Below are 12,842 nucleotides of genomic sequence, written 5' to 3'. Positions count from 1 at the left end.
ATATATGAGTTTGTTTTTAAGCATATCAATTAATTTTCCAATAGATTTATATCAGTATCAACTAAGCATTATTCAACATCCTGGCCTTACATAAAACGCTCCTTTTGTTATCTGATTTTACTTTTGAACACATATTGTGGTATTTTAGGTATTTTTTAAATAGGACTTACTTTCGAAGCTGAATTCATTGATCATTAGTATGAACACTATGGCAATAAATGGCATGCCTATGGAGGAGGCACATGAAGCCATTGCTGGTTCATGTCACCAGGTCCTGACAATATGATTTTTCTTGGCAATTACAAGTCTTTCCTTTCTTGGGATGATGTCACACAGTTCCATTTCATAACAGCCTAGTGACATCACAACGAATAAAACTGTTGCCTGGCAGCTGACCCTACGCTCTCCCAACATGCAGCATAATGTGTGGCTGTAGTATTATATTCAGAGAACAAATATACATTTTAATATAGTGGGGCTGAGGGTAAAAGTGCAGCACCAACTGGTCACAGTACGTGGGCACCACCTAACACCACTTAAAAAAAAAAAAAAAAGTATTCTTAAAAATATGTATAACAGTTATGTATAGATCCATGCAAATAAAAACACCACCAAAATATATAGTTAATGAAGTGTTATTAATCCATAAAATAACTACATACAGTATGTTTCAAATCTATTGGGTTCAATCTATAATAAATTCAGGATTTTTTATTATTTTAACTGTATGTAGTGGTTTTGTGGATTTACTACTGCATACACACCAATGGAGGCCCCATGCACAATAAGTAGACTAAGAGAGACCAGGACACTCCCTCTCCCTGCCTAAAGGCCTCGGCAGACCCTGTGGAGCTCTGTTCTCCGTTTCCTGGTAAAATAAAATAAAAAATATTTTTGGAGAAATGAACATCAAGCTATCACATGACATGAATACATATACCGTATTTTTCGCCCTATAGGACGCATCGGGGTATAAGACGCACCCAATTTATAGTTGCAAAATCTAAAAAAATAAAGATTTTGAACCCAATAGTGGTCTTCAACCTGCGGACCTCCAGATGTTGCAAAACTACAACTCCCAGCATGCCCGGACAGCAGTTGGCTGTCCGGGCATGCTGGGAGTTGTAGTTTTGCAACATCTGGAGGTCCACAGATTGAAGACCACTGCATAGGAGGGAATACTCACGTGTCCCCGCCGCTCCGGACCCGTCACCGCTGCCCTGGATGTCGCTCCATCGCTGTCGCCGTGTCCCCGTCGCTCCGGTACGTCTCTGCTGCCGGCCGGGTATCCTCGCTCACCGTCGCCGCCGTCACGTCGTTACGCACGCCGACGCACGTACGCGACCACGTGATGACGAGGAAGGAGAGCGCCGGCCATACAGGGGATCCCTGAACGGAGAAGACACCAAGGAGGCAGGTAAGGTCCCTCCCGGTGTCCTGTAAGCACTAACCCGGCTATTCAGTCGGGCTGTTCGGGGCCGCCGCGGTGAAATGGCGGTGGTCCCGAACAGCCCGACTGAACAGCCGGGTTAGTGTCACTTTCCCTTCAGATGCGGCGGTCAGCTTTGATCGCCGCGTCTGAAGGGTTAATACAGGGCATCACCGCGATCGGGGTGTCTTCGCCGTATAAGACGCACCGACTTTTTCCCCCCAGTTATGGGGAAGAAAAAGTGCGTCTTATACGACGAAAAATACGGTAAGTGTCACCATGATGACAATATTGACCCTGATATCCACTCGTCCATAAATATTATCTGTCAGAAGCTGGCCCAAAATGAAAACATTCTTCAGTACATCCATATGTCCCTTATCGGTCCTCACTTGAACTGGAATATTTCTGTAAATGTCCTTTCATGCTGACTTTCCATCTGGAAGTGTAGGAAGAAAAACAGACCATGCTTTGTACAGTACTCAAAGAACACTTGGACTGGAAAAAAATAAACAAATGTTAGCAGAGCTATAACCAGTGCCCTTCTGTATTATTGGCTTCTGATGCATGGTGTTACAACAAGAAATCCTAAAATGTTCAAAGTCACCGATAGACAACAATAACAACATCACATAACTCTCCATCTAAGTCAGTTGTGTATGGTGTATTAAACTTCAGGGACAGTATTTTGTTTATACACTGTGTTTTGCTTGTAGAATCTCATATAACCCCTACAGAATAAAATATGGTTAATGTTTATCGCAATGACTATGGGGAAGATTTATCAAGCTGCCTCTTAGTTGCTCATAGCAACCAATCACAGCTCAGTTTTATATCTTAAAGCGCTCTAGTAAAAGAAAAGCTGAGCTGTGATTGGTTACTATGGGCAAATCCCACCAGTTTTTGTCTCCCTCCTGAATACAGGCCTCACAAACAATGAAAGCCCATTTCCCAAAAATGTTAAAGGATTTTCGATTCAAAAACTATTACTTTGTAGTGTCCTAACTCTCCACCATACATTTTGCATGACATACAAGATAGAAATATAGTTTAGTATAAACATTAAAAGCTTGTTTCTCTAAGGCCTCAAATAATGAAGAACTGCCCAGAAAATGCCTGTGTTTGAGCCAGAGGTGGCTCTACCATTAGGCGAGTTAGGCGGCCACCTAAGTCCTCGCTCTTGCAGGGGCGTTGCGACCACCTACCCCACCCCCAAGTAAGATAAATGAGTGGCACGTGCAACTCATTGTTGTCTCCTGTTGAGACAGTGTGGCAACCCTATTGACACAAACCTATTGTACTTTTACTGTGGCACTTCAGCGATTGCTGTGCAAGCCACGCACAATGACGCCCCCTTACAATAGCTTTATAAGGGGGTACAAGATGTCTTTATAAGGGGGTACAGGAGGACAGAAAGGCTTTATAAGTAGGTACAGGAAAATGTAATGGCTTTATAAGGGGGTACAGGAGGAAAGAATGGCTTTATAAGGGGGTACATAATGGTATTTAAGGGGGACAGGAGGACAGGATGGCTTTATAAGGGGCACATGATGGTATTAAAGGAGATACAGAAGGAAAGGAGGGCTTTATATGGGGGTACAGGAGGACAGAATGGCTTTATAAGGGTGTACAGCATGATATATAAGGGGGTACAGGAGGACAGGATGGCTTTATAAGGGGGTACAGGAGGACAGGATGGCTTTATAAGGCAGTAAAGCAAGACAGGATGGCTTTATAAGGGGGTACAAGATGGTATTTAAGGGGGTACAGGAGGACAGGACGGCTTTATAAAAAAGTACATGATGGTATTTAAAGGGGTATAGGAGGACAGGATGACTTTATAAGGGGTACATGATGGTATTTAAGGGGGTACAGGAGGAGAAGAGGGCTCTTTATAAGGGGGTACCAGAGGAGAAAATGGTTCTATAAAAAGAGAGAGGAGTATCTATAAGGTGGGGGACAGAAGAGGAAGAGGGCATTTATAAGAGGGGACACATAAGGGGGAAGGCATTTATAAGTGGGAAAGAAGAAGGGGAAGGACAATATAAGAAGGAGACTGGAGAGTCTATGTGGTGGAGCAGAGGAGGGGTCCAGATAGAGGAAAGGACGGGAGTCCCTAGGAAGTATGGGATTGGGTATTTATAGGGCTCGATGGTGATGCCACAGGATGGGGAATATATTTTTCAGGGGAAGGTCAGGGATGGAAAGACTTAAAGGGCAGCAGAGCCTTAGGGGGCTGTAGGGATACCCCTTGTCTGTCACTATGAGGTCCTTTAGGTTTTGTTTCTGCTGCTCCCCTTCTGCTGCTCCCCTGCACCTCACAGCACCCTGAAGGCCTGACACACAGCAGTAAGTACTATTGTTAAACCTGGTCCCAGGATGACATCTCTGTCATCAGTTTAGGAGATTTATGTAGATTTTACAAAATTCTGAGATCTTGTATTTTGCACAATTTTATGTAAAGGCAGGCACAAATGTCCACTAGAAAATATTTTCATTTGGTACAAAAAGGGGTTAAAAGTAATGCAGAACTGTAAACCTGAAGCTGCAGCAGTGATCTACTCTGTGACTGGGCACTAGTGATCCAGGCAGCTGCCCACATTGTGCACCTTCAGAGTGATGGAGCAACTGTATCAATCCCAGCAATGTGGAGATATTGTTCACTGATGTCACTTATATGCGTTGGCTGGCACAGTGACGCAATGCTGTGGGCATTCTGCATGCAATAGTCTGGGTTTTTTTCATAAAATTTTGATTATTATTTAGTCACTGTGGTATGTTGTACTGGTGTGGAGGTATATTGTTACATTTATTTTATACCCCAACCCTTAAGAAAACCCTTTGTGCTTCCCTGTTGATGTATGTAAATGCTGATGTAAACACTGTATTCTCTCTCACAATTCTCTTACATTTGGGGGAGGGGGGCACAACACTATGCCTTGCTCTGGGTGCTATCAACCCTTACTATGTTGTCACTAGAGATGAGCGAATCGAAGCTGACGAACCCGAATTCGTTACGAATTTCATGAAATATTCGATTCGCAATGAATGCGTATTCTATTGCGCTAATCGCTTCATTAAACTCCATTTACTGCGGTCCAAGCTCCAGGGCATCTAAAATGGTGGATCCACATGTCAGTACATGGGGCAAGGAACACTGAGAAGGCGGGAAGGGAAGTAGGCGGGATGACCCTGAATCACATGCAGGATGCAGCCTATCAGCAGCCAGTCACCCCTGTGATGTCACAGCCCTATATAATTGGCAGCCATTTTGTGGCTTGTCATATCATTCATTACACTGCATACAGATAGGACGGACATCGCTGTGTGTGTCTGTTACACAGAAAAGCTCATTCCAGCAGCGTTTCACCGCCTAGTCACATCAGCGTTCTGTCAGGTGGACAGAGAGCAGTGTTTTTTTTCACTGAAAAGGATTTTTACTGCAGCCATAAACCTCCCAGTTATTTTCTTTGGCATAGTATTACAGAGAGGGTCAGATAGCGGTGTGTTGCCTCATACATTTCAACAAGCTGCCTCAACTTCATAAACCTTAGCAGAGGAGGCAGGAATAATTTTTCAGCGCAATTCTGTGTCTTTGTTCCACAACAAATCATCTGCTAGTTATACTAGTCTGTAGATGGTATAATACCCAGCAGCCCGTTTCTAATAGTCTTTGACAGAGTGAAATTTAGTGCTTAGTACACAGCTTTTTTGTGCTGCAGCACTGTTATGTTCTGCTGGTGTTATGTATAAAAACTTTTTTTTTTAAACGTACTGTACCGCATTTTTCTGCCCTCATAAGTGCATACCACATACCTACATCTAAGTATTGTACTATTTTGTACCTGTTAATCTGTCAAGGGCCTACATACTGTGAAAGTCCAGGCAAAAGTAATCAACAGCTGGTGTTTTACTAAAATATGTTTTTTTTAAGCGTACTGTACTGCACTTTTCTGCCCTTATAAGTGCATACCACATACCTACCTCTAAATAGTGTACTATATTAAACCTGTTAATCTGTCAAGGGCATAGATACTGTGAAAGTCCATGCAAAAGTACTCACCGGCTGGTGTTGTACTCATATACTTTTTTAAGTGTACTGTAGGGCATTTTTCTGCCTTCTTAAGTGCATACCACATACCTACATCTAAGTAGTGTACTATTTTAAACCTGTTAATCTGTCAGGGGCCTAGATACTGTGAAAGGACAGCCAAAAGTACACACCTGCTGCTGTTCTAGACAAATACTGTTTTAAGCGCAGTGAAGCGTATTGTACTCCCCTCATATATGCACTAAGGATGTCAGGCAGAGTAGTGCCAGGACGCGCACAGAGGAGTGTCAGAGGCCTAAATTCATCAGGCAGAGGTCGCAGCAGACTAGGGGCGAGTGGCAGCAGGAGTCGTAGAGAGAGGTCTGAGCTCCCGGTATCAGCTAGTGATCGTGTCTCGACCAGCAAACCATCTGCCATCATCGATTGGATAACACGGTCATCCACCTCATCACAAGTGACATCTGGTACCCCCAGTCAACAGTCGGTGGATTCCTCAGACACAACCCTCAGTTGGCATGGCCAGGAAGCAGTCCCTGCCCTCCCATTGCTGTTCCCTCCCCTACAGAAGTATCTTATGCTGTGGGTTCAGCTATTCACTGAGGACAATCTAATAGAGGACAGTCAGCAGCTACTGCCCAGCCAACAAGTGGAGGAGACATCCGCCGCTTCCTCCGCTAGGCGAGCGATTCCTGATGATCGGACAGTGAAACGCGTTGAATCGCAACCCTAAGCCACCATCCATAGGAAAATATATGAAAGAAGGAAAGCCGAGCATAAGAGGTTTTTGTTTAATTTATACATATGTGCCTTCTGAACAGTTATCCATATTGCTGTGACAGCGAGCCCCATGCTGCAACTGCTATGCATGGGCACTTTATTGCACACCGGTATGCTGAATAACTATGTTACACTCCTTAAGTGCTATATAGCACGCACAAGTTTTGTCACAACCTTATGTGGACTATGAGCATGCACTTTTAAGGGAGTGTTTATTTAACAGTAGGAGATTCCAGACAACAGTGGATGTATGGACACATGTCAATGATTCCCATTATTATGCATACTAAGGTCTCCTACCACTTTTGCTGAATACACTTGAAAACATTGTTTGCCACAATTTTCTGGGACTGTGCAATTGATCTATGAATAATTTCCTTACTGTTATCAATGTGAGTGAAATGAGTGATGTTTTCTGCACCTTAAATATAGCCATTCAAAGCAATTCCTAGACTGGGACAGTGCAATTCTGCTATACACAGCACTTTACTGTTATCAAAGTGAGTGGTACATGTGTTACGCTAAGTCAACATATAAAACCTATTGCCTAAGATACTGGATGACAGCCGTTTAGTATAATACAATTTATTACTTTCGTGTGCAATCTATTTTACTCGGCGGTGTGGCAGTTTTTCATCAAGCATCCGGAGGAGGTTCACATAGCATAGTATCTAGCTCATGCAACAAATTAGCATGATCCAGCTCATGCAACAAATTAACAGCAACCTAATAAAAAAAAAGGTAAACCCTGATATTCATTGTTAAATAATAAAATTTTGGACGGAACTTCATGATTTGTTTCTTTCACACAAAAAAAATGCTTTTTAACAGTGAGATTACGTATGAAGCGATTTATTTCACATAAAGCCCCAAAAACATTAATACCATTAACAGGTGCAAAATTCATCCCTTTGTCAATAATGAAACTTCTTCGGGTGTTAGAATTCGGCTAGACAAATTCATGACTCCATATGTTTCGGAGCCTGGCTCCTCAGGCGAGGAATGTCCTTTTCTTGCATGTTTTCTCCACCCCCCCCCCCACCTCCTGGGTTTCTTCCCCTTTGGTTTTGTGGGGTGGTGACAGGACCCTCTGATTCTGTGCTGTCACCTTCTCTATCAGTGTCCATTTCAGAGGAACTGTTTCTTGTTACCATATTTTTTACCTTTCAGTATGGATTTAGGTGTAACATGGAAATTTTCCCAACGCCCCCAATAATTTTGTTGTTTTAACTCAAAGTCTCTTAAGTCATGCAGCAATTTCAGTTTCTTAGTTTCCATGATGTTTTCCTCTAGTTTAGTATTACGTTCATTAATCTTACTTAATAAATCAGTGTAATCGGCCATACCTTTAAATGGTTCCAACTCCTGGTGCAGTTTATTAATGTCCTCATTTAAGGTTTTCAGCTTTTTCCTTTCGTATTTAACGATAATGTCCATAAAGCGGTTGGATTATATAATCATGGCCTCATTCCATTCAGTTAACATCTCTTTACAAAAAATGGTGGTCGGAATTTTTTTGATTCGCAGCCCTCTCGGTATGATGTCTTTGGAGATGTAGTTAGTTAAGGTGGTACAATCCCACCAAACTAGAGTCTCTTGTATTTGTAATTTCTCCAGGTTGTGCATCAAAACCCGAAGGTTAATGGTTGAAGTATCAACAGATCCAGAGCCAGCAAACAGATTGTCAGCCTTTTGTGCTCGATCCATGGTGGGAAGTCTAAATGAAGCAATGCAACAAGTGAAACAGATCCACCATGACTATCCAGTGACGTGTGCTTAGGAGTAAGCAACTCCAATCAATACGATAATAATCAGCTGCAGTGAGGGAGCACGAAAAGGCCGGAGGCAACAGCAAACAAAATGCAAGATTCAGCTCACCTCTCCCAGATTGGTGCTCGGACCCGTGCCTGGCCAGGCACACTCCACGGAACAAACAAAAGCATGTGCTCCAGCACATCAAAGAATGCAGCTTTATTATAAATGACAGCACACGTACAGGTAGAAGTCAGACGCGTCCGAGCACCAATCTGGGAGAGGTGAGCTGAATCTTGAATTTTCTTTGCTGTTTCCTATGAGAAACCATTGATCACTGTAAAAGATAAGTGTGTGCAGTATTATAGCCTCCTATGGGAGCTATAACATAGCTAAAAAAAAAAAGTGGAAAAAAGTGAATAAAGATCATTTAACCCCTTCCCTAATAAAAGTTTGAATCACCCCCCTTTTCCCATTTAAACAAAAATAGCGTAAATAAAAATAAAATGAAACATATGTCAATGGTGTACGCGCAAAAAAATTCCAAAGTCCAAAATAGCGTATTTTTGGTCACTTTTTATGTACCGTATTTATTGGGGTAAACCACGCACCGGCCTATAACACGCACCCTCATTTTACCAAGGATATTTGGGTAAAAAAAGTTTTTTACCCAAATATCCATGATAAAATGAGGGTGCGTGTGTGCGCGTGTATACCCCGATATACCCCCAGGAAAGGCAGAGGGAGAGAGGCCGTCGCTGCCCGCTTCTCTCCCCCTGCCTTTCCTGGGGTCTATAGCGCTGCTGTCGGCCCTTTTCACCCCCTGGTTATTGGCGCCGCTGCCTGTTCTGTCCCCCTGACTATCGGTGCCGGCGCCGATAGCCAGGGGGAGAGAAGGGGCAGCGGCACCCATTGTCGGCGCCGCTGCCCCGTTGCCTCCCCCCATCCCCGGTGGCATAATTACCTGAGTCGGGTCCGCGCTGCTCCAGGCCTCCGTGGTGCGTCCCCAGCATCGTTGCTATGCACGGCGCGGCGCTCTGACGTCATGCGCCGCGCCGTTCAGCACATAGCAACGACGGAGGCCTGAAGCAGCGGAGCAGCGCGGACCCGACTCAGGTAATTATGCCACCGGGGATGGGGGGAGGCAACGGGGCAGCGGTGCCGGCAATGGGTGCCGCTGCCCCTTCTCTCCCCCTGGCTGTCGGCGCCGCTTCTCTCCCCCTGGCTATCGGCGCCGGCACCGATAGTCAGGGGGACAGAACGGGCAGCGGCGCCGATAACCAGGGGGTGAAAAGGGCCGACAGCAGCGCTCTAGACCCCAGGAAAGGCAGGAGGAGAGAAGCGGGCAGCGACGGCCTCTCTCCCCCTGCCTTTCCTGGGGGTGTATCGGCGTATAACACGCACACAGACTTTAGGCTAAAAATTTTAGCCTAAAAAGTGCGTGTTATACGCCGATAAATACGGTAATGAAAAAATGAATAAAAAGCGATCAATAAGACCGATCAATACAAAAATGTTACCACTAAAAACTTCAGATCACGGTGCAAAAAATTAGCCCTCATACCACCCCATAATCAGAAAAATTAAAAAGTTATAGTGGTCAGAAGAGGACAATTTGAAACATATAAATTTTCCGGCATGTAGTTATGATTTTTTCCAGAAGTACGACAAACCTACATAAGTAGGGTAGTATTTTAATCGTATGGACCTACAGAATAAAGATAAGGTGTCATTTTTACCGAAAAATGTACTGTGTAGAAACAGAAGCCCCCAAAAGTTACAAAATTGATTTTTTTCCTCAATTTTGTTGCACAATGATTTTTTCGTTTTGCCATAGATTTTTGGGTAAACTGATCATTGCAAAGTGGAATTGGTGGCGCAAAAAATAAGCCATCATATGGAGTTTTAGGTACAAAATTGAAAGAGTTATGATTTTTTAAAGGTAAGGAGGAAAAAACGAAAGTGCAAAAACATAAAAACCCCGGGGTCCTTAAGGGGTTAATCTTAGGTATTGTGAAGCCCTAGTGTCTACTCATGCTGCTACCATCTCCAGGCTGTGCCATTCAGACACTATATGGTCTCCTCATGCTTCAGCCATATCCTGGCTGTGTCATTCAGCCACTGTATGGTCTCCTCATGCTTCAGCCATATCCACGCTGTGTCATTCAGCCACTATATGTTCTCCTCATACTGATGCCACCTCCAGGCTCTGTCATTGTGCCGCTCTGCAGCAATGATTCTAATAGCAATGCCTGTAATTTGCATGTCATTCTGAATAACAGTATTATTTCACTACCCCAGCACACTCCAAATGCGTGTTAGAACAAAGCAAAGTGTTCTACACCCCTATGGAGGCTCTCTGTAGTCCAGAAATAGCCATTTTTAATATAGATACGCCACGAATAAATTCGGATCGAACCAATTTTTTTCAGAAAATTCGCCGAATCAGCCAAATCGAATCTTTCAAAAGTTCACTCATCTCTAGTTGTGAGATCTACTAGTCAGTAAGGGCCTCATGTTCAAATGTCACCTAAGGCCTCACAAAGTCTGGAGCCGCCTCTAGTTTGAGCTGCGTCATAGTCATACTGGGAAATTATAGGGAATCAAGCAATAGTAGAGGAGTTGTTCATTTATATAATTTCACTGAAATAACCCTACCCACCACATATACAGGTAATATACACAATAGAAACAACTGTTCATTAACTAATAATGGGATGAGATGACGTTGTTCATAGTCTGAAATAGCCTTAGAGTCTTCCATGCCACATTGCTAAGGCAGTTAATGGCCATCACTATCTTCCAGGAGATAATCTATTCATATCAGCATAGATTTTGACCAGTTTATTCACAGCTCCAAAGTCCTTGGTTGTGGTCAAGGCTATCAGGAGAGAGGAGACAACTTTCCACGTTCCTGAAAAGTGATTTTACTAAACTTTTATAAAGGTGACGCCATATGCATCAGACATGCTATAGCCAAATTCCTTCTTATGCAACAAAATAGTGAATAGATCAAAAAGATCTAAAATTTCAACAAATATGTTAAAATATCTAAGAACCAATCAATTTTTTAAGTTCTCAAATCTATATATATAAAACTCAATGGGGAGATTTATCATTAGATGTCTACTGTAGACACAGATCTACCCCGTTACACTGCTTGTCTAATTTACACTCTTGCTCAAGATTTACTAAAGTTGTGCACTCCTTTGATAAATTTTGAGCAAATATAGAAACGCCCCACCTCGCTCTACCGTGCACTCCTTCTCTACCCCACACTTCACAGAGCTGTGGCATTTTCCCGAACAAAACTCTGCATAATAGTAAAATCAGGGGAGATTCTCAAAGAATTTTACATTAAAAAAAATCTATTTTGGCGCGAAAAGTATCGACCACATTTTCAAAGACCTTTGTGCCGCGGTTTACACTGTTCACATCAGTTTTGTAAAAGTGGGCGTGTCCACATATATTGTCTGCTTTACATGATATTTTCGAATGGGTGAGAGTCCAGTTTACATCAAAAATTTCACACCAGCTTATTGATAGTGTAGAAATCATGGTTGCAGTTTTATTGTTTTTGTTTTCTTCTCATTTTAGATAGGTGAATGTGGAGGACTACATCAGATTCGGTAGACTGCGACGATGACCAGCGTTTTTTTTAAAGAAAACATTTTTTTCAATGTGTTGTGTTTTTTATAATTGAATTTTCAGGCTTAGTAGTGGAAGCCGTTTTGTAGACAGAATCCAGTACTAAGCCAGGGCTTAGCATTAGCCCCAAAATCAGCTAGCGCTAACTCCCAATTATTGCTCCACGGTACCCACCACTACTATGTCAAAAATGGCGCTCCTGTGCCTAGGCGGTAACAGTCTGGCGTTATTTAGGCTGGGGAGGGCCAGTGGTCCTCGCCCACCCTGGTAACATCAGGCTGTTGCTGCTTGGTTGGTATCTGTCTGATAATGAAAAAATGGGAGAACCCCACATTTTTTTTATTTATTTATTTAAAAAACAAACAAACGCACAAGGTATTCTCTATTCTCAGTATCAGCCAGATACCAACCAAGCAACAACAGCCTGATGTTACCAGGGTGGGCGAGGATCATTGTTACTGGTCCTCCCCAGCCTAAATAAGGCCAGACTGTTACCGCCTAGGCCCAGGAGCGCCATTTTTTATGCTCCAGGCCTGTTGGTACCGACTCTTCCCGGCACCCCTGTGGCGGTGGGTACCGGGGTAACAATTATAATCTATGAGACGGCTTCCACTACTAAGCCTAAAAATTCAATTATAAAAAACACAACATTTTGGAAAAAAAATATATTTATATAAAACTCAATGGGGGACATGTATTGGTTATGGTAAACTTAACCATAGACATGGCTATGAAGAATTATTTCAGATTTTGCACAAAAAAAACTCTTGCGCAAATGTTTGCGTTCAAAAATAGACAAAAAAAGCACTATATCTATCTATCTATATACATATATATATATATATATATATATATATATATAAAACTCAATGGGGGACATGTATCAAAGAATTTACACCGTTTTTGTGTGTAAATTCTTGCGCAAAATTTTAAAGAAAAAAACTTAACCGTAGACATGGCTATGAAGAATTATTTCAGATTTTGCACAAAAAAAACTCTTGCACAAATGTTAATGTCAAAAATAGACAAAAAAAAGCACTATATCTACCTATCTATTTATCTCTCTCTCTCTCTCTCTCTCTCTCTCTCTATATATATATATATATATCTCAATGGGGGACATGTATCAAAGAATTTACACCGTTTTTGTGTGTAAATTCTTGCGCAAAATTTTGAAAAAAAATG

The 12,842-nt window shown here is 42.5% G+C and overlaps 1 protein-coding gene across 2 annotated transcripts in view; it reads right to left on the bottom strand.

Annotated features, from left to right (window-relative positions):
- Nucleotides 1-12,842, bottom strand: part of ACR (acrosin) — a 40,436-nt gene that overhangs the window by 3,739 nt on the left and 23,855 nt on the right. Inside the window, exon 1 of one of the 2 annotated variants that reach the window (XM_056573023.1) lies at nt 171-316. The exons of the other annotated variant lie outside the window; for it this stretch is intronic. Coding sequence (XP_056428998.1) covers nt 171-252 — 82 coding nt within the window. The 5' untranslated portion in view covers nt 253-316. Of the gene's footprint in view, nt 1-170; nt 317-12,842 lie in introns of those variants that run through there. 2 annotated transcript variants of the gene reach the window in all.

The sequence above is a fragment of the Hyla sarda genome, chromosome 4 (assembly GCF_029499605.1).
Source record: "Hyla sarda isolate aHylSar1 chromosome 4, aHylSar1.hap1, whole genome shotgun sequence".
Taxonomy (NCBI): Eukaryota; Metazoa; Chordata; class Amphibia; order Anura; family Hylidae; genus Hyla; species Hyla sarda.
The sequence above is the reverse complement of the archived record's forward strand: the minus strand, read 5'-3'. Positions and strand labels throughout refer to the sequence as shown.